Source organism: Mytilus edulis, chromosome 2 (assembly GCF_963676685.1).
Source record: "Mytilus edulis chromosome 2, xbMytEdul2.2, whole genome shotgun sequence".
Taxonomy (NCBI): domain Eukaryota; kingdom Metazoa; phylum Mollusca; class Bivalvia; order Mytilida; family Mytilidae; genus Mytilus; species Mytilus edulis.
The window spans coordinates 43,998,450-44,017,264 of NC_092345.1; the positions used below are offsets into that span (position 1 = coordinate 43,998,450).

Here is an 18,815-nt window from a genome sequence, read left to right on the forward strand (position 1 = left end):
TTATGTACAGCCTGTTTAAAATTGTGTATTGATTGATGTCGTGGTTCATATTCCATCAGTTTTTTGTATGATTTGACTTTTTAAGTTCCCCTGGTTTCTCCTTTGAGTTGTAATCGATTGATAAGATTTGAAAAACTACTGTTTCCTTAATATATTATAAATTACTTCGAAAAGTTCGGTTTTGCAATTGGTGTACTGTCCGCTATGATGAAACAAAGATTGCAACACTCTAAGGTTAAGCTGATATGTAAGGTGTTCTGTTTGATTTCTATCGGAATAGGTGCATTTGGTGTCCCTTGCCTTGGGTCTCGGGTAGATATTGTGGAGACGTGAAGCATGTGCACTGAATCCTACATTCATATAAGAGTATGCGTAAAATATCACTGACATTTGTCTGGTAAATACTGCTTTAAAATCATATATGAAAGTCTACACATGTATGTCAGGTATTCTCCTATATGGACTTTGTATAGACATTTCCTTATTATGTTATTCATTGCTCTGTTGTGGCTGAATTGGTTTTCTATGATTTATTTTAATAATTTGTAGATAATTGGACCTTCCACACTTTTGGAATCCTATTGTGGGTTTATTCCCAAAATACATATACCGTGCGCATTAAATTTGGTGACGTATATATATTATCACATAACTTACTTTTATCTTGTTTTTTTCACTTATTTTCTCAAGTGACAATCGCAAAGTAAATTTTTGAGTTGTTGATACTTTAAGTCATATCAGTCTAGCATTCGACATTTTGGTGTTGATATAAGACCAGTTGAAAATGTGAAAACGGTGAGTTATGGGGTTTCAAATTGATTGATCATATATGGACAAGGTAAATAATTTTGAAGCTTAAAATAGTTAACAGTTACCATTAATTCTTAAATGTAAATACAAAAGATATAAACATCAGCAACATTTGTATAACTCAAATGAACTATTCTGCTTATAATACTATGGATTAATCAATAAGCTCTACCGTTTCTGGTAGTCACATGTACTTTTGTGTGTATTAAAATGTTCTCAGTGATATCATTTACGTCTGAAAAATGGTAATAAGCTTTTTTTTAAGATTTTTAACAACGAGAAAAACTCCGAATAATAAACAAAATCGAACAGTTAACGTTATACAAGCGTCTATTAAAAATGCTGATTATTGTCAAATATGCTACTCTTCAATTAAATAAAAAGATCGTTTACTTTTCTTTATACACAATGATCTGTAAGAATGATTAACATTTACAAACATCAAATATTCCAAAATATGGATGACATAGGGAATAAAAATATGTCGCCTTGTTCTTCTTCCAGCTAGCATTACTCCAGCCCAAGTAGGGCGTCTGTTTGGCTATGCGGGATTTATAAGTACGCAGCCACGTCCGGTTAGACTGGGGATTTAATCCAATAGCTCGTGTAAAATCCGAATTCAAAGCCAATAACTAATAATACAAAATTCATATTTCTTAAACTATGCTTATAAATAAGGCGTATAACGTTAGTCTTATATATAAGCCAGGTACATGTATCTTAGTGACTTATCTGTATTACAAAATCAATGTTACGAATGCATAAAAAAAATATTTTTTTTATTCACATCAATAATGTTTAATGTTTTGTTTGAAGGTTTTTCTTCAGCTTCTCTGAATGTTCAATCTTTTATATATTCTATTACGTTGTAAATCGATTATAAAGAATGTCTAATAAATTATAAATGTTCTCTTTCAGATATGGCGGTTTTAGTAGAAAATCCCACTTCACTAGATAATGAATTGAAAGGTCCGGTTACAGATGATGTGCATCATGCCAAGCTTGCAGATGTTATTCATCTTAAGGAAGCCAGATTCGACGACCGTGGGCTTTTACAAATTTCAACAGTCAAACATAAACCGGAAATAATAAAATATGACATGAAACACAAAACTAGATCTGCAAAAACGAAAGACACCGACAACAGAAGTGAAACAACTAGACCTCTAACTGGTTTGACCAATGAAAATAGATTAGAAGTTGAAAAATCGGAAATTCAAACAACTGCTTTGTCCGTTACCGTTGAACGAAAGCCTCTTCATAATATTCAGCCTGGTAGGAGTGTAACCGACCATGGCCGAAGTTTCGGTGGCGCCCATCCTGTTCATATTGGTTCAGCGCCACCTATGTCTTCACCAACTGCATATGAAAGAGGTATGCTGATTCAGCAACACAGGACACGTCGTGTTCCTACTAGAATGGTCCGTTTAGCAACAGTCTCAATGTCAGCAAAGTAAGTTTAAAATATTTGTTTAAATGTGACTTTTGTTATACTGAGAAATTTTTCAATTCATATATGTTTCCAATAGTCTTGTAAGCATTGTTGTGCCTTTTTGCAGCTGTACACTATTAATTGATTATAAATAAGGAAAACATAGCAATGAAATTATAATCTGTTATTGCAAACCATAACAAATTTCAAAGATTTAATTCAATTTGTGTATCAAACTCTTCATGTCACATTCTTCATGTTCTAAAACTTTTAAGTTTTGTAGCATACACGAAACTGAATAAAATCCATTTATATGTAAGAATAAATAAAATTCAAAAACTTTATTACAAATTTTCTAAAAAAAAATTAAACGTCCACATAAGGCCTACTTGCACAAGATAGGGGAAATAATTCGATTTCGAAAAGGAAATCACCGTAGCATATAAGAAAAAATAGATCTGTCGGGGTACGGATTGATAATTTAGTTAAAGATGCATGATTTTTTTAATAGTTGTTAGAGGCTTTGAAGGTTACAAGGAAGTAATTATTTACATAGGCGACAATGGTAGCCTTATTTGGTCCTGCCTTTTCACTATCAAAGATCCATTAAAAAAAATTTCGAATTCTGAATTATCAACACCTTTGGGTGTAATTGCAATGGTCAAACACATATGGTGCCGCAGCTTTTTTGATAGAAAAATGGCATTTTTTAAGGGTACTCAACGGTTCCGGAATTTTCGAAATAGTATGAATGAAGAACACCCCTTGCTTAATTTGGCACAGAAAATCTTGTTAGTCTTAGAGAGTTTTCTCTAAATTTCTCGCTATTTCTACACCAATGGCCAATACTCATTTCTCACTATTTCAATTTTAATTTCTAATTACGAAGGCAGCAGAAAATAAATTTACTTCTACCTATTATCTTGGATGTAAAATCTAGGTAGCGCCAGCGATCTATATTTACTTCCTTTTAACCTGAACTAGCTGTCAGTTAAGGTGGCACGGTAGTATTTCCTGGCCCATTAGGGATAATGATAGCCTTTTTAAAATTTTCACCACTTTCAAACACCGCAAAAAATTCTACATTCACAGTTAACTGAAGTACTTTCATTTTACTATTCAGAAATGAATTTGAATATGTATCATGACCGTTTACTTTTTTTGCTATTTTTAAAAACCTAAGGCCACTAGTACTTTTAGGTCTTTTACGGTGCAGTGAATACAAAATTTAAAAAAATTCTCAAAAATTCATTTTCATCTGTATGTAAAATTATTTCATATTTTTCTACACCTGATTCATCCCTCAGCCTGGGAAAGTATGTTCAGTTGATACTGTATTTTTTGTCCAATCACACTGTTTAGATACATTTACCTAAGTAGGGTATACAAAAGAGTAACCTAAATTCTGGAATGCAAATACTACCGTGCCACCTTAACTGCGAGTACTCTCAGATCCGTACCTAGTGTCTTTTGTTGTTGGGATGTACAAGTACCCGTCCACGTCCACTTGCATTTATATCCTTCTGATGAGTTGAGCCTTTTTTAACTGATTTTTGTAGTTCGTTCTAATGTTTTACTGTTATACCACTGTTCCAGGTTAGGGGAAGGGTTGGGATCCCGCTGACATGTTTAACCCCGCCACATTCTGTATGTGTGTGCCTGTCCCAAGTCAGGAGCCTGTAATTCAGTGCTTGTCGTTTGTTTATGTGTTACATATTTGTTTTTCGTTCAATTTTTATACGCCCGTCGTCTTTTAGACGGGACGTATTATGGTATACCGTTGTCCGTCCGTCCGTCGTCCACACTTCGGACAATAACTCAAAAACACTTTCACCAATTTCCATGAAACTTAAGTGAATTGTTTATATCTATTGACGTAAGCTCCCTTTCGTTTTTTTTTTTTATTTCAGATTTTAAGTTTTGGATTTATGGGGCTTTATTCATAAACTAGAGGCTCTAAAGAGCCTGTGTCGCTCACCTTGGTCTATGTGCATATTAAACAAAGGACACAAATGGATTCATGACAAAATTGTATTTTGGTGATGGTGATGTGTTTGAAGTTCTTACTTTACTGAACGATTTTGCTTCTTACAATTATATCTATCATGAACTTTGCCCATTAGTAACAGAGAACTATATTTGGTAAAAATTTACATAAATTTACCAAATTAATGAAAATTGTTAAAAATTGACTATAAAGGGCAATAACTCCTTAAGGGGTCAATTGACCATTTAGGTCATGTTGACTTATTTGTAGATCTTACTTTGCTGAACATTATTGCTGTTTACAGTTTATCTCTAACTATAATAATATTCAAGATAATAACCAAAAACAGCAAAATTTCTTCAAAATTACCAATTCAGAGGCAGCAACCCAACAACCGATTGACCGATTCATCTGAAAATTTCAGGGCAGATAGTTCTTGACCTGATAAACATTTTTATCCCCTGTCAGATTTCCTCAAAATGCTTTGGTTTTTGAGTTATAAGCCAAAAACTGCATTTTACCCCTATGTTCTATTTTTAGTGGTGGCGGCCATCTTGGTTGGTTGACCAGGTCACGCCACACATTTTTTAAACTAGATACCCCAAAGATGATTGTGGCCAAGTTTGGATTAATTTGGACAAGTAGTTTCAGAGGAGAAGATTTTTGTAAAAGATTACTTTAATTTACGAAAAATGGTTAAAAATTGACTATAAAAGGCAATAACTCATAAACGGGTCAACTGACCATTTTGGTCATGTTGACTTATTTGTAGATCTTACTTTGCTGAACATTATTGCTGTTTACAGTTTATCTCTATCTATAATAATATTCAAGATAATAACCAAAAACAGCAAAATTTCCTCAAAATTACCAATTCAGGGGCAGCAACCCAACAACCGATTGACCAATTCATCTGAAAATTTTAGGGCAGATAGATCTTGACCTGATAAACATTTTTACCCCATGTCAGATTTCCTCAAAATGCTTTGGTTTTTGAGTTATAAGCCAAAAACTGCATTTTACCCCTTTGTTCTATTTTTAGCCGTGGCGGCCATCTTGGTTGGTTGACCAGGTCACGCCACACATTTTTTAAACTAGATACCCCAAAGATGATTGTGGCCAAGTTTGGATTAATTTGGCCAATTAGTTTCAGAGGAGAAGATTTTTGTAAAAGATTACTTTAATTAACGAAAAATGGTTAAAAATTGACTATAAAGGGCAATAACTCCTAAACGGGTCAACTGACCATTTTGGTCATGTTGACTTATTTGTAGATCTTACTTTGCTGAACATTATTGCTGTTTACAGTTTATCTCTAACTATAATAATATTCAAGATAATAACCAAAAACAGCAAAATTTCTTCAAAATTACCAATTCAGGGGCAGCAACCCAACAACCGATTGACCGATTCATCTGAAAATTTCAGGGCAGATAGTTCTTGACCTGATAAACATTTTTACCCCATGTCAGATTTGCTCTAAATGCTTTGGTTTTTGAGTTATAAGCCAAAAACTGCATTTTACCCCTATGTTCTATTTTTAGCCGTGGCGGCCATCTTGGTTGGTTGACCGGGTCACGCCACACATTTTTTAAACTAGATACCTCAATGATGATTGTGGCCAAGTTTGGTTTGATTTGGCCCAGTAGTTTCAGAGGAGAAGATTTTTGTAAAAGTTAACGACGACGGACGACGACGGACGACGACGGACGACGGACGCCAAGTGATGAGAAAAGCTCACTTGGCCCTTCGGGCCAGGTGAGCTAAAAAGGGGGGATTTTCAACACTTCGGACAATAACTCAAAAAGGCTTTCACCAATGTCCATGAAACTTTGGTGAATTGTTTATATCTATTGATGTAAGCTCCCTTTCAATTTTTATAAATTTCAGATTTTAAGTTTTGGATTTATGGGGCTTTATTCATTAAAAAAAAAAGGGGGGGATTTTCAACACTTCGGACAATAACTCAAAAAGTCTTTCACCAATGTCCATGAAACTTTGGTGAATTGTTTATATCTATTGATGTAAGCTCCCTTTCAATTTTTATAAATTTCAGATTTGAAGTTTTGGATTTATGGGGCTTTATTCATAAAAAAAAGGGGGATTTTCAACACTTCGGACAATAACTCAAAAAGGCTTTCACCAATGTCCATGAAACTTTGGTGAATTGTTTAAGCTCCCTTTCAATTTTTATAAATTTCAGATTTTAAGTTTTGGATTTATGGGGCTTTATTCATAAAAAAAAAGGGGGATTTTCAACACTTCGGACAATAACTCAAAAAGGCTTTCACCAATGTCCATGAAACTTTGGTGAATTGTTTATATCTATTGATGTAATCTCCCTTTCAATTTTTATAAATTTCAGATTTTACATTTCCGTGTTATGAATTTTTATGATTAAAAAAGGGGGGATTTTCCAATTTTGGGACAATAACTAACACTTTCACAAAATTTTATGCAACTCTGACAAATTGTTTATATCTATTGACATAAGCTCCCTTTCCATTTTTATAAATTTTAGATTTTACGTTTTCTTAAGTAATGAATTTGTATACTTAAAAAAGGGGGATTTTATGAAACTTTGGTGAATATATTAATGTAACATCGCTTTTGATTTGTATATATATATTTCTAGTTGATCATATAAATTTATTTAAAGAATAAAAGACAAGTTAAAAGAGCAACGAGCGTATCATGCGCTAAAGCGCAGCCCTTTATTGTACATAAATTAGGCCGTTAATTTTCTCGTTTGAATTGTTTTACATTGTCATTTCGGGGCCTTTTATATCTGACAATGCGGTATGGGCTTTGCTCATTGTTGAAGGCCGTACGGTGACCTATAGTTGTTAATTTCTGTGTTACTTTGGTCTCTTGTGGAGATTTGTCTCATTGGCAATCATACCACATCTTTTTTTTTTATTTTTACTTGGTCAGATAGATTTACAACCGCACTCATTTTGCAGCACTGATGGAATACATCTTGTAAAATAAGTGACCAAAGCGATCGCTTTCTGAACAAATGGGCGGAGGTTTTATCCGGTAGTACATTAAAGATTACGCTCTTCTGCTTTATTTAAAAAAAAAAGATTAACAAGGAATTAATCTGTTTTACAGCCGACTTTAATGAGTACGTAGCTAAAGGTAATATCTTTGGTTAGCTTGCTTAGTAGCTGAACCATGAAGTCAATGTTAGATAAGGTATTCTACACTCATTTCGAAGTAGCCTAGTCCTACAGACAGATAGATTGGTTATCTGTCGGACTAGTCTACTCTTTAAGGAGGGTTAAACCATTGAATAATGACTTCACGATTCATCTATCTAGCAAGCAGGCTAACCAAAGATATAAACTTTATCAACATACTTATTGAAATCGGCTGTAGTTTTGGATATTTTCAACATATTGTACGTGTTACAGTAGCTGTTCTTTCCTAAAGGCTAGAAATGACAACATCCATTTGCTATGAAAGAAAATGAATCCTTTGTTCAGTTGGGTGAGCTCTACTTTGATAAGGGTGTTCCCGATTTGGACCAGTGAAGTAAAGTAGTATTTATTAAAACAAACAAACTAATTATTGCTTGTCATCTAACGATGGTTTCCATTTTGTTGTATTGTCTTGTGTACTGATTTTTGTTGTCACTGCATGATCACCAACATATAAAATTAGTATCAGGACAGTGGGGATACAAAGAGTAGGCTATTGATCAGACCATTTCGAGCCGGTTGACTTATTTTCAATGGTGTTATTTTTTTGTCATGATTGTACATACTTAAATCGATTTTCGAATATGTATAAGCAGTTTTAAAAAGCATTTCCCATGTAAAGGGAGATAACTCGATTTTTCAATAAAATTTTGAATAAACAGATAACATGCAAAACATAAATTGGACGAACAAACTGCGAAACTTCATAATTTGTCAACAGCTCAACAATGATAAGCTAAAACACATAAGCACTTTTTGTAATCTATCATACGTTCTTTCTGTTTGCCGGTACTTCGAATATTAAATTTAGTGAATGAACTTCAAATAAGATCACACTTTTCTGTCCGACACCTACTGCACTACAAAATAACTGTGTTCTCGGGCCATATTGGGTTTTTTTTCTCTCGGAACTCAACCCTCCTCCTTTACACTTTGCGGAATAGTGGTACTTTCTTATTCTTGCACTCATAATGTCCGCAGTTCTCTCTAGAAAATTTAAAACCTCAACCTTGTGAAGGGTAGAAAAATCAATCTTGTGAATTGTAAAAGTAAATTGTATACGGAATGTCAACACAGATAAGAAAATAAATAATAAATATAGTTTGATTTCAAACTTAAATTATTTAATCGATAATAATGAAGAGGTGTAAAACACACTGAAGATACTCTCGCCATAGTATTAGAAGTATAACTTATATCAGCAAGTTATTAGCAAAAAGACCCAAAGGATATGCATGGTTTGCAACTAAAGTGCCTCACGAAGTGCCTTATGGCAATACATCAGCAATTAATTTTTATATTTATGGTGGATTAGTTTAAAAGAAATAAGTCGGTACCAAGTCGGGAGCCTGTAATTCAGTGGTTGTTTGTTGCTGTGTTACATATTTGTCTACTTCACTTCGGTCGTTAGTTTTCTCACGTGTCGTTTCGGGACCTTTTATAGCTGAAAATGGTCATTGTTAAAGGCCTGAGGGTGACCTATAGTTGTTCATTTCTGTGTCATTTGGCTCTTGTGAATCATACCACATCTTCTTTTTTACATAAACAAATGATATCCCATTCTTATCAGATTTTGTACAAGAAGTTGAAGTCCAATCAATGTACTTTCAGTATACTTTCATGTAAAATTGTAATTCTGGAATTTTACCTTGGACAAGAAATGGTTTGGTAGTATGAATACATTGAAATGTCGAGTATATGTCAATTAGGCATCAACCTAGCGACTAAAACAAAACCCAAACAATATTAAATTATCACCACGGACTTCTGCTGTGAAGTTTTGCGTGAACAAGTACATTATACAATATATTGGATCACACTTTACTATAATGGAGTAGAAACTACGTGTGATTAAAATAGTTAATTGACTGATCAAAAATTAATAATCTTTATGCGATCACGCATCAGATAAATTCAAACTGTTTAAGCTAATTGTAAAGCCTACCCCCACAAATGTTTATTCTTTACATCTAGAAACGGACTTTAATTCAGTTCCATCAGATAAAATTGTTCTAAAATCAATGGGGGTATTTAAAGCCTCGTGCTGACAGCAACTTGTTCAAAGAGTCTGCATTAATAAATAATCAAATATATGTATTTGTATAGCGGTTTGTAGATAGTCGTTTATAAATGTTCAGTTAAAAGATTGGTTTACTTTGTAAAGGGGTGTTAAGTCAAAAATTAATACCGTTTTTATAGAAAAGTATTCCGACTGCTATACGTATATAAGGATGTGTTGATTGAAATTTGATCTGTTGTTTGGTGATATCACGGATAGTTTTGAATTATGACAGTATCTGGATGATTAAATTTCTTTATATATAAGGATATACATATATATGTTTCCTCCTCTTAATGTACCAAAGATTAGAATAGCAAACTGGAGCTATAATGGAAGGTAGGTCTAATGATAAAGTATTTTTTTTAAATGTTTTAGACTTGGTTATCTATCAAATACTTTTGAATCTGTTGCAAAGTAATTGGACACAATAATGCAGTTTCCCTTTCTGAAGATGTTTAGTTCTTATACTTACATATAAGAGGGTCTGGATGGGTTTAACAGAATAGAGAATAATATGTCAAATCTACAGAGAAAATTAATACAAAAATAGACCAGAAATATAATGGGTTGCTAAACCATAAAGGATAGAGATTAAGAGGCAAAATTCTTAAGAATAGAGAAAAAATATTAAAAAATTAAAAAAGACAGAACTGGATGAGTTTTTGTAGACTAATCGCGACTGTCGTACACATTTTGATCTGGTTTCTTCGATAAGTGTATTGCACATCTAACCTAAACTAGGGGGGGGGACATAATGTTGTATATTGTTTTATTAAATTTTAAGCCATACCTTACTTAGATCATGAAGATGATTGAAACCTTATAATCTGCATTATTTCCTAAACGAATCGGTCTCGAGATTAAAATGTCTGGTTAAGTAAGACCCCTTTTTGGCCCCAAAATATAGCAGTTTTACAAAATTGTGAAAATGTAATCTTTAAGCTTCTTATTGGAAAGTAGAATGTTTCTGCTACATAAATATGGACTGTTTTTGACATACAATGCACATATATCGGGTGCTAGCATCATTAAGTCATGCTAGATTACTGAAATCTTCACAATTTTATCATTTTAGCTAGATTTTAGACGGTTTCCGTCTTAAATGAAAGTGTTCGCATTCGTGTTCATTCATAATATTGAAATGTAAGTTGTATTTGATGATAATACATAACATATATAAAGGTTGAGGATGAACACGGATGTGGCCACTTTCATTTTTGACAAAAACCATCTGAAAAGTGACGTTTTTTGGCATATTTGATAGATTTTTCATATTTAAGCTTGAATCGTAGCGTTTTTAATGACTAAATCAGTTAAAATCTGTCACATAAACTGATCGAATCAATTGAAATAGACACTTAAGTGTTTAAAAAGTGTCTAAAATCTTTCGTTAGATGAACCTGAAATATGAGGCCAAAATCGGTCCTTACCGGACCTACTCCTTTACCAAATGTGAAGTACTTTTGTAAACAGACGCAGCTCGTTCTCCGCTTAATTTGCATCTGGGTAAAAGGAGGGAAAAGAGAAGTGGCTTTTTAAATATGAAAAGAAGAAAATATAGTATGAATAAATATCAACCAGAGACTTATTTCCATGGTCCATAAATCGCAATGCACATCGGATAATACTGTCAGCTTTGTCTTTAAACAGAAAATTGGACTACTTCTTATTACATTATTTCTTCTGTTCAAAAATATCTGTCCAAACTCATGACAAAGAACTCTAAACTTCAAAACCATTTGTTTGTTCTTATAAGCCATGTATACGCATATGATTCCGTTATTTAAGTTTCAAGCTTTGATGGCTTTAACTATTATCTAAATGTCGTTTTGATCATTTGCTTGTTTACACTTTTGTTATAAATTCTGCCTTATCTCAAAACTAGACGAGTAATAGATTTACGGTAACGACAGACATTTATGCTAAATATATGATATTGCACATATTAAATGTCTCTTTTTAACAATATGGATTTTATGTTTGTTTAAAACAATTAAATCGTTATCTGATAATCAAGTTTTTATGAACGATTTTCAATACAATGCATGCATGAATTGAACTATAACAATCCGTTTACAAAAGCAAAGTACTATTCAATTTTACTTTTGTTGGTGCTGTTTTAAGTGGTGCTTGATATTATGATGAATTTTAAGGGGAAAACGTAAATTGGTGAGTTTTTAAGATATATTTATAAACTTTATAAAATGAGATGGGTAAATTCATTTTTACATAACTGAGATAATCTTTTGATTTAAATATTTGTATGTATATCATACTTTAAATTTGAACCCATATCAAAAATGGTGGAATCCTTTTTTATACGAAAGGTACTGGATCGATCATTGTATTTGTATACAACGTCAATCTAAAGCTGGAACTATTCCAATATATCGTGTTTTTTATACTTGAATTGTTTTACCGAAGCAACGCGTCTTATAGTTGCATGACCCCGACGGTAGTTTTGGGTATACACGTATTTAGAAGTTTAGCTTATTGTGCTCCTTGCTTTCGGTAGTACAACCCTTGGTGACTGGTTTCAATTTGACTATGGATATGGGAATACACAGTTGCATTCTGTTTTATTTTGACTGCAACTTCAATACCACACTTTAATTCAAACACAAACCCACTCTAGCTCACCGGACGGGTAGGTAGTTGACTTTAGTTACTTATCCTACTAAAACGCTTCGTTTTCCAGTCGAAATTATCCACTAAATCACTCTGGTCATTCTCTGTAAGATTAAATCCTTTCATCTCCTATTATTGACATTAGGCGTTAATCAGAAGAATGTCCAGTAAATATTACTGTGCCGTTTTAATTATTTAAATGTAAATCTTCGGATAGACTATAATTCAAAACAAAGTACATTATATTGAAAAGGTGATACAATGGCATAATTGTTTCTGAAAGACATAAAATGGATTTTCGAAACGTATGAGAAAAAGGACTGATAAAGTTCATGTTGTTCGTCTATGTTCATCACAATATTGTATGAAATGTTTTTTTAGTATTATCGCTAACTGACAGATAAATTCCTTTCTCAGCACAGTAGAGTGATATGAAAAATTATCGCTAGAAACTAATTGCCCACGTGCCATTCTCAATGATGAAATTAACAGCGTCGTCATAGGTAAAATAGCGATAAACATATTATCTTTGGTCATATAAACCCGATACATTTTCTTACTTTCGCCGTACCGGCTCAAACGAGAACATCATTCTCGTTGAGAGATTATCGTTGGCTATCATTTGGTCTTCTTCTGGTCGGCTATTATATCCTCGACAAAGTTGGGCACCGTATTGCTGTGCGGGATGTATAGGTAAACAGCTACATTCGATAAGAATGAGGACGTTAAATCCGATGCCTCGTGCAAAGAACCCTTGCAACAACGCTTTAGGGTCAGCATAATGTGGTCGGTTCCAAGGCCAAATCGCTCGTCCCTTTCTCATATATCCTCATTTTCCAATGGCAACTTCCAAATTATCCCGATGTGCATCATGGACGACCTTAATTAATACAGGACCTATCTATGTTTTTATTGTTTATTTGTTCACGTCCTGAACATGCGTGAAATATTTGACACTGGACGTAAAGCTACCTACAATCATCCAATAAATTAGAATTAGAGTCGTTGATATGTTTAGACGGTGGTATAATGCATGCATGCATGCATGGTTTTGCTATTGACAGACGAATCATGATTTGTTAACTACCTATTAGAAACTGTCAGTATTTCTGTTCAAATTACATTCACCTTTTCTCGTCCTTATATGCATTTAATTAATATTTGTCGCTGGACGTTATACAATAATCCATCTTTGGCCCCACCCCCAAATTTCATTGAATTTGTCATGTTGTGGGTCTATACCATAGACCATCTGAAAATAATCGAATTTTGGGTCTAGCTCGTTTGTTCTGTTGCCTAGCAACCACTAAAATGGCGGAGTTAAACTCATCAAATATGATTATTATACAGCTTTAATATATCTATATTTGAAATTGAACCTGTTTAGCATGTAGTGAACTTTATACTTGTACACTATTTAAATATTACATAATTAATTGCACATTTTTGCCAAATTCACTGTTGTTTCTCCCTAGCAACATATCTGTGCCCATGGCAACCGCGATTTGTTTTTTATTTACAAGATTTAATTTCAAATATATTGAAACAGAAAGGCAATTTAAGATGTAAATTGTAAAAAGAAACGAACTCCAAGGTAAATATTAAGGGGAAAGCAATATTGAAACACCAACAAACAAAACAAAACACTGGGTATTGCCGATATATACAGAATGTGCATCTGATGCTGGGTTGGGTCTCACTTATCAGCGACTAGAAGAATAATATATTAACAGTTAAGACACATTTAGCGCTAAGAAATCTTAATATTGATTATCTTAAATAAATAGATACAGATACATGCATTAAAGGGTGTTTTCAAAAGTCAGTGTATTTCCATGACAGTAGTTATGTTTCCGGAAGGGATTGGGGTTGAAGGGGGGCACTTCTATTTACACCTTTTTAAGCTTGAATAAGTGAAAAGTTAAGAAAACTATCAGATATATATGATATAATTGTTTTTCCTACGCAATTTATGGAAAGGTATATATTTTTAAAATGTAAAACTGGGTAAGGTGACAAAACAGCGGCACCCCCTATCAATTAAGTATTGAAGTACCCCCCCCCCCCCCCCCCCTCTAGACTTATGTAAAGGATCGTTAGGGTTGACTTTTCGAAATTCATCTTATTTTTATTATCTATTTCAGTCGTCCAGACTTATAACCGTATCATTCTATAGAATTACAAAACTGGAACATGCTACTATATCAAATAAATCTGTATTCTTAGATACATATATATATTATTTGTTTTCTTGTAGTTTTTGCCATGTGACTAGTTTACTTTTCGCCTTCACTAATCTTAGTGTCGTATGACTTGGTCTTTGATCATCATGACAATATTCATTATATATTCGTCAAAATTATTGAAAACAAGAATGTGTCTTTAGTACATGGATGCCCAAATCGCAAGACTAACAATGGCCAGGAAATCCTAGATTAGGACAGGCCAAAAAAATCGGCAGATTTAAACATGTTATTTTTCCGATCTCAAACCCCCTCTCCCTTTACCTCTAGGCAAAGTAGAAAAATCAAACACACAATACACACAGTAAAATTTACTTCAAAAAAAGTCTGAGTCTGATGTCAGATTCAACTACCTTGACCAAACACTTAAACCTGAAGCGAGACACAAGGACAATCGGACGAACAGACTGACATACGCACGGACGAACAGACGCATAGACCAGAAAACATAATGCCCACAAATGGAGCTTAACAACAAAGCCGGGTCACATTTTGAAATTTACACTTCATTTTTACGCATGATTATGAAACTATTCAAAACATAACCTTTAAAAAGGTAACAGACATGTAGTATGCTTACGGACTTCAGGCTCTTGTTTCTATGCATGGAAAGGTCAATTATCCATATATATATACATTTGCAAATTTACAGATCTTACATTGTTGGGTTGATGTTTAGACGAGTTGTATATACATAATGTACACAGCCATGTATTACCATCACTGCTGGTGATATAATGGATAAATCTGTTGTAGAGTTGTCACAGGCTCAGGCGTACTTATATAATTATATATACATGTTTATATGGATATATGGATATATGGATAGTCTACCTGATGCCATTTCCGTTTTTTACCATCAAATTTTATAGAACTTGTTCTCTATGCACATTTCCCACAAAGACACATCCAATTGGAATATAGGTAGTTTCATTTTCGAAATAAATCTCGTGTTTCTCGCCAATTATGGAAATTTAAGTAAAATACCACCCCCCCCCCCCCCTTTTCGTTACATAAATCATGGATCTGACCCTAATACCAGAGAGAGAAGATTGCCTCATTCAAACAACAAATTTTGAATTTATAATTAGCAAAAACATCAGAAATGTACAGATCTTGTTATATTGAAGGTCTATCTAAAATTTCATAATTAAAAAAAATGTCCTCAAAGTTGTTATTGACTGCCTTACACATGAAGTTCATTGCTGTCGGATTTTTTAAAGAAGTTTAACTAGATAAACTTACGGAAATATAATTAGGAATACACTTTACATTCATAAACAACAAAAAAAAGTTTCTATAGGCATAAGAATGTATAAACTAAACTTTGTCAGATGAAAAGGTCCAATTTGGACGGCAAATTTCAGCTTTTTATTGCTCCGCTTGGCTATGAAAAATATAAAATAAACTATCGCACCAACCTTGCACCAAAAAGATTTTTTATCCGAAGTTTGATATGTATGAATTTGTCAAAATGTTAAAATTTCTAATTGGTGCAAGCATGGTGCGGTGGTCAAAATTAAGAAAAACCATCAAATTTTCGGTATTTTTGCTTATTTTCCCAATAATGACGTCATTTGCACCTTCCATTGTGACGTCATTGAACCGTTTTTAGGTGAATAAAAACATTTTTTTTAAATCATTTACTCATATTCTAATAATTTATGGAGAAAAATCTGCTCTGTTAGAACTTTTATTATCTTGTAAATCTGGGGCCATTTTAGGCCATTAAAGCCCCTACTGTCGACAATCCTCGTTTTGATATATAAAGCTCTATGAACCTTTGATAAATAAAGCTCTCCTGGATATTAAATATACGTCATATAAAGGGTGGTGTTGTAACAGAGATGTTGATTGGTTACTTGTTGTACCGTCGTAAAATGAAGACTGACCCATAGATATCAGAATTTATTGGAAATTTCTCTTTTATCAACAATGAGTGTGAGTAAATAGCCAACTTTTTATACCGTGTGAGTAACAAGCTATTTTTTTTTCACAAATGCAGAATTTCTACGGAGAAAATAACAATTTTTACTTTGTGTGACAGTCCCACACAAATCCGACTTCAAGTCGGTTCATTGCTGGGGTTGTTAAAGCCTTGCAGGCAATATTTCATGCGAATTCATAATTTTTGTATATATGAAGTGCCCTGAAAATCAACCTAACAATCTAAGAGTAGATCTGAGTCTTAACTTCATCCTCGAGCGGTACTGGAACCTGTTCATTTCACTTCTCACTTCAACGAGAACAATGCCTAGCATTGCGCAGACGCCTTATCTCCTCCTCTAACTATAGCTGATGTATAGTAACTAACTTTTAATTTAGACATGTCTTAACTAATGTCTGTTAATGAAGACACATATAAGTTTATCTTGCCTAAGGTCATGATTAATCAGGAAGCAACTATAGTATACATGTACCTTTATTTCTATTACCCTTACTACCCTCAGGAGATCGGTGAGTTCAAATGGATTACGTATTTTTATTCGAATCGTTTATAATGGATACTTAAAGGGCATCACGCAGGTATTCGTCTCTCTCGGTCTCTTGGGCTTTTGAATTAATCAGCTTTATTTACATGTATGATATAATTACGGTATAGATGCTTAATTTACAATAGATCACAGTTGGAAATATTCAATGATGACAAAATTGTGTTAGAAATTAATCCTGATTATAACTGGTCAATTAAACTTAAATTATAAAGTATACATTTAAAATCAAATTAATATTAATATCCATTATTATACAAAATCCACGAAGCATACCAAACAGACTTAAAGTATTAAGTAGCAAGTTGTTTAGGGATTATTATGACTGTAACAGTGTTGAGAATACATCTAAAATCAAATATGGAGCAGAAAGGCCGTGTACAGGCATTAAATAATGAGGGATGTTTTGCTATATATGGATTCTCTCCTCTTAAAAGGGCTACAGGATCGGGAAGGATGTTTTCCCGTATTTCAAGGTTTGAACTTTAAACCTAAAATTTATTCGTAAACTTTGGAAATAACGACCATAAGAGTCAATTTTCTAGTACCGTTTCTCATGAAAATTTATAGACGAAACGCGTCTGGCGAACCATATTTAAATCCTGGTATCTCACACGATATATTTACAACCACTGGGTCCATCACACTGATGGTTTCCTCCTCAAAGATATCACTAACCTGAATAGTCAGCACTTCTGTGTTGATATCACTGATATGGTTTATGAGTTAACTGTAGAAATGTTCGAGGTAATAAGAATTTTCTATCCCTGGAATAGTAATTGAATACCCGTAACGTACCTTGGCTGTATTTTCCAAAACCTTTCAAACTTTTGGTCCACAAAGTCAATATCGTACTTTATTTGCTTACGTTTCGAATGTAGGTGAATTTACTTAATCCCTTGGTCCATTTTCGGTGGACTGTATAGGTGTTTTTGATCATCTTGTATTTATGGAGGATTAGTATTTCAACTGTGCTTGCTAATCAATTCATTTGATTTGATTATCAATAAAATAATTGAAAAGGAAATGTACATAATTGTGCATATTTTAATGCTTATATTTTGTTATTTTCTTCAAGAAATACTAATGCATAATGTCTGGGGATCCCCCCTTACTTACCGTCTATGCCTTTGAATAGAGACAAATAGTACCCCACCTCCCTTTATCCTGGGTTGGAACCTCATTTAAAAAATGACTGGATCCGCCCCTTTTTTCTGCTACCAAACTGACGAAATATAAAGGAAACTTTAAAAAAAAAACTTCAATACATATGACATAATGTACCTCCTTTTTATCTGATGAAATTTAAATGTTCATATATATAGCAAAACAACGACTTACATATGCCAGTAAAATGTTGATTTCTGAAGACCTTTTATTTTACACGTTGCAGGGGAAATATCAAAGATGGAATACTTTTCAGTTTGTCAACAATTTAAACATTATAAATGGGTTATTACAAAAATGGTAGAACTACCAAAAACTATAACCATAATTTCACATACAAATGTATTTAATTATATTTTTTTTCTTTACAGAACGAAACCACAATCTCGTGGTCAAATGGCCAGTCTTTACTATGAAGAACCAAAGAAACCACCAAAAGTAATAACATGGGATGAGGCTAATAATGCCCGACCACCTCTGAGGATTGATATGGAGGGGCCTGGGCCATGCACATATTCAGCACATAATGTTAAACCGCTCAACGAGACCAATTCTCCAGTTTGGACGTTTGGTGGAAAATGTGATCCCGAGAGAGGTAAAATATAACTTTTTGTATCTTGTTCAGTTATATTTCACGAAATTATTTGTTTGTTTGTTTCCTTTCTTTTCTTTATTATGCAGACTTCTAAAAATATAAAATGTGTGAAGGAAAATAGGCATACTTGGATTTATTTTACTCTCACAAAGTTTCCCCAGAGCGCCATGCAGTACTAGTATATTAAGCCGAGTGC

General features: G+C 33.4%; 1 protein-coding gene across 2 annotated transcripts in view; it reads left to right on the forward strand.

Annotated features, from left to right (window-relative positions):
• LOC139512191 (uncharacterized) overlaps window positions 1–18,815 on the forward strand; it is a 30,084-nt gene that overhangs the window by 7,476 nt on the left and 3,793 nt on the right. For both annotated transcript variants that reach the window (XM_071299604.1, XM_071299603.1), the window contains exons 2-3: window positions 1,729–2,263; window positions 18,396–18,619. In XM_071299604.1, coding sequence (XP_071155705.1) covers window positions 1,731–2,263; window positions 18,396–18,619 — 757 coding nt within the window. In that variant the 5' untranslated portion in view covers window positions 1,729–1,730. The remainder of the gene's footprint in view (window positions 1–1,728; window positions 2,264–18,395; window positions 18,620–18,815) is intronic.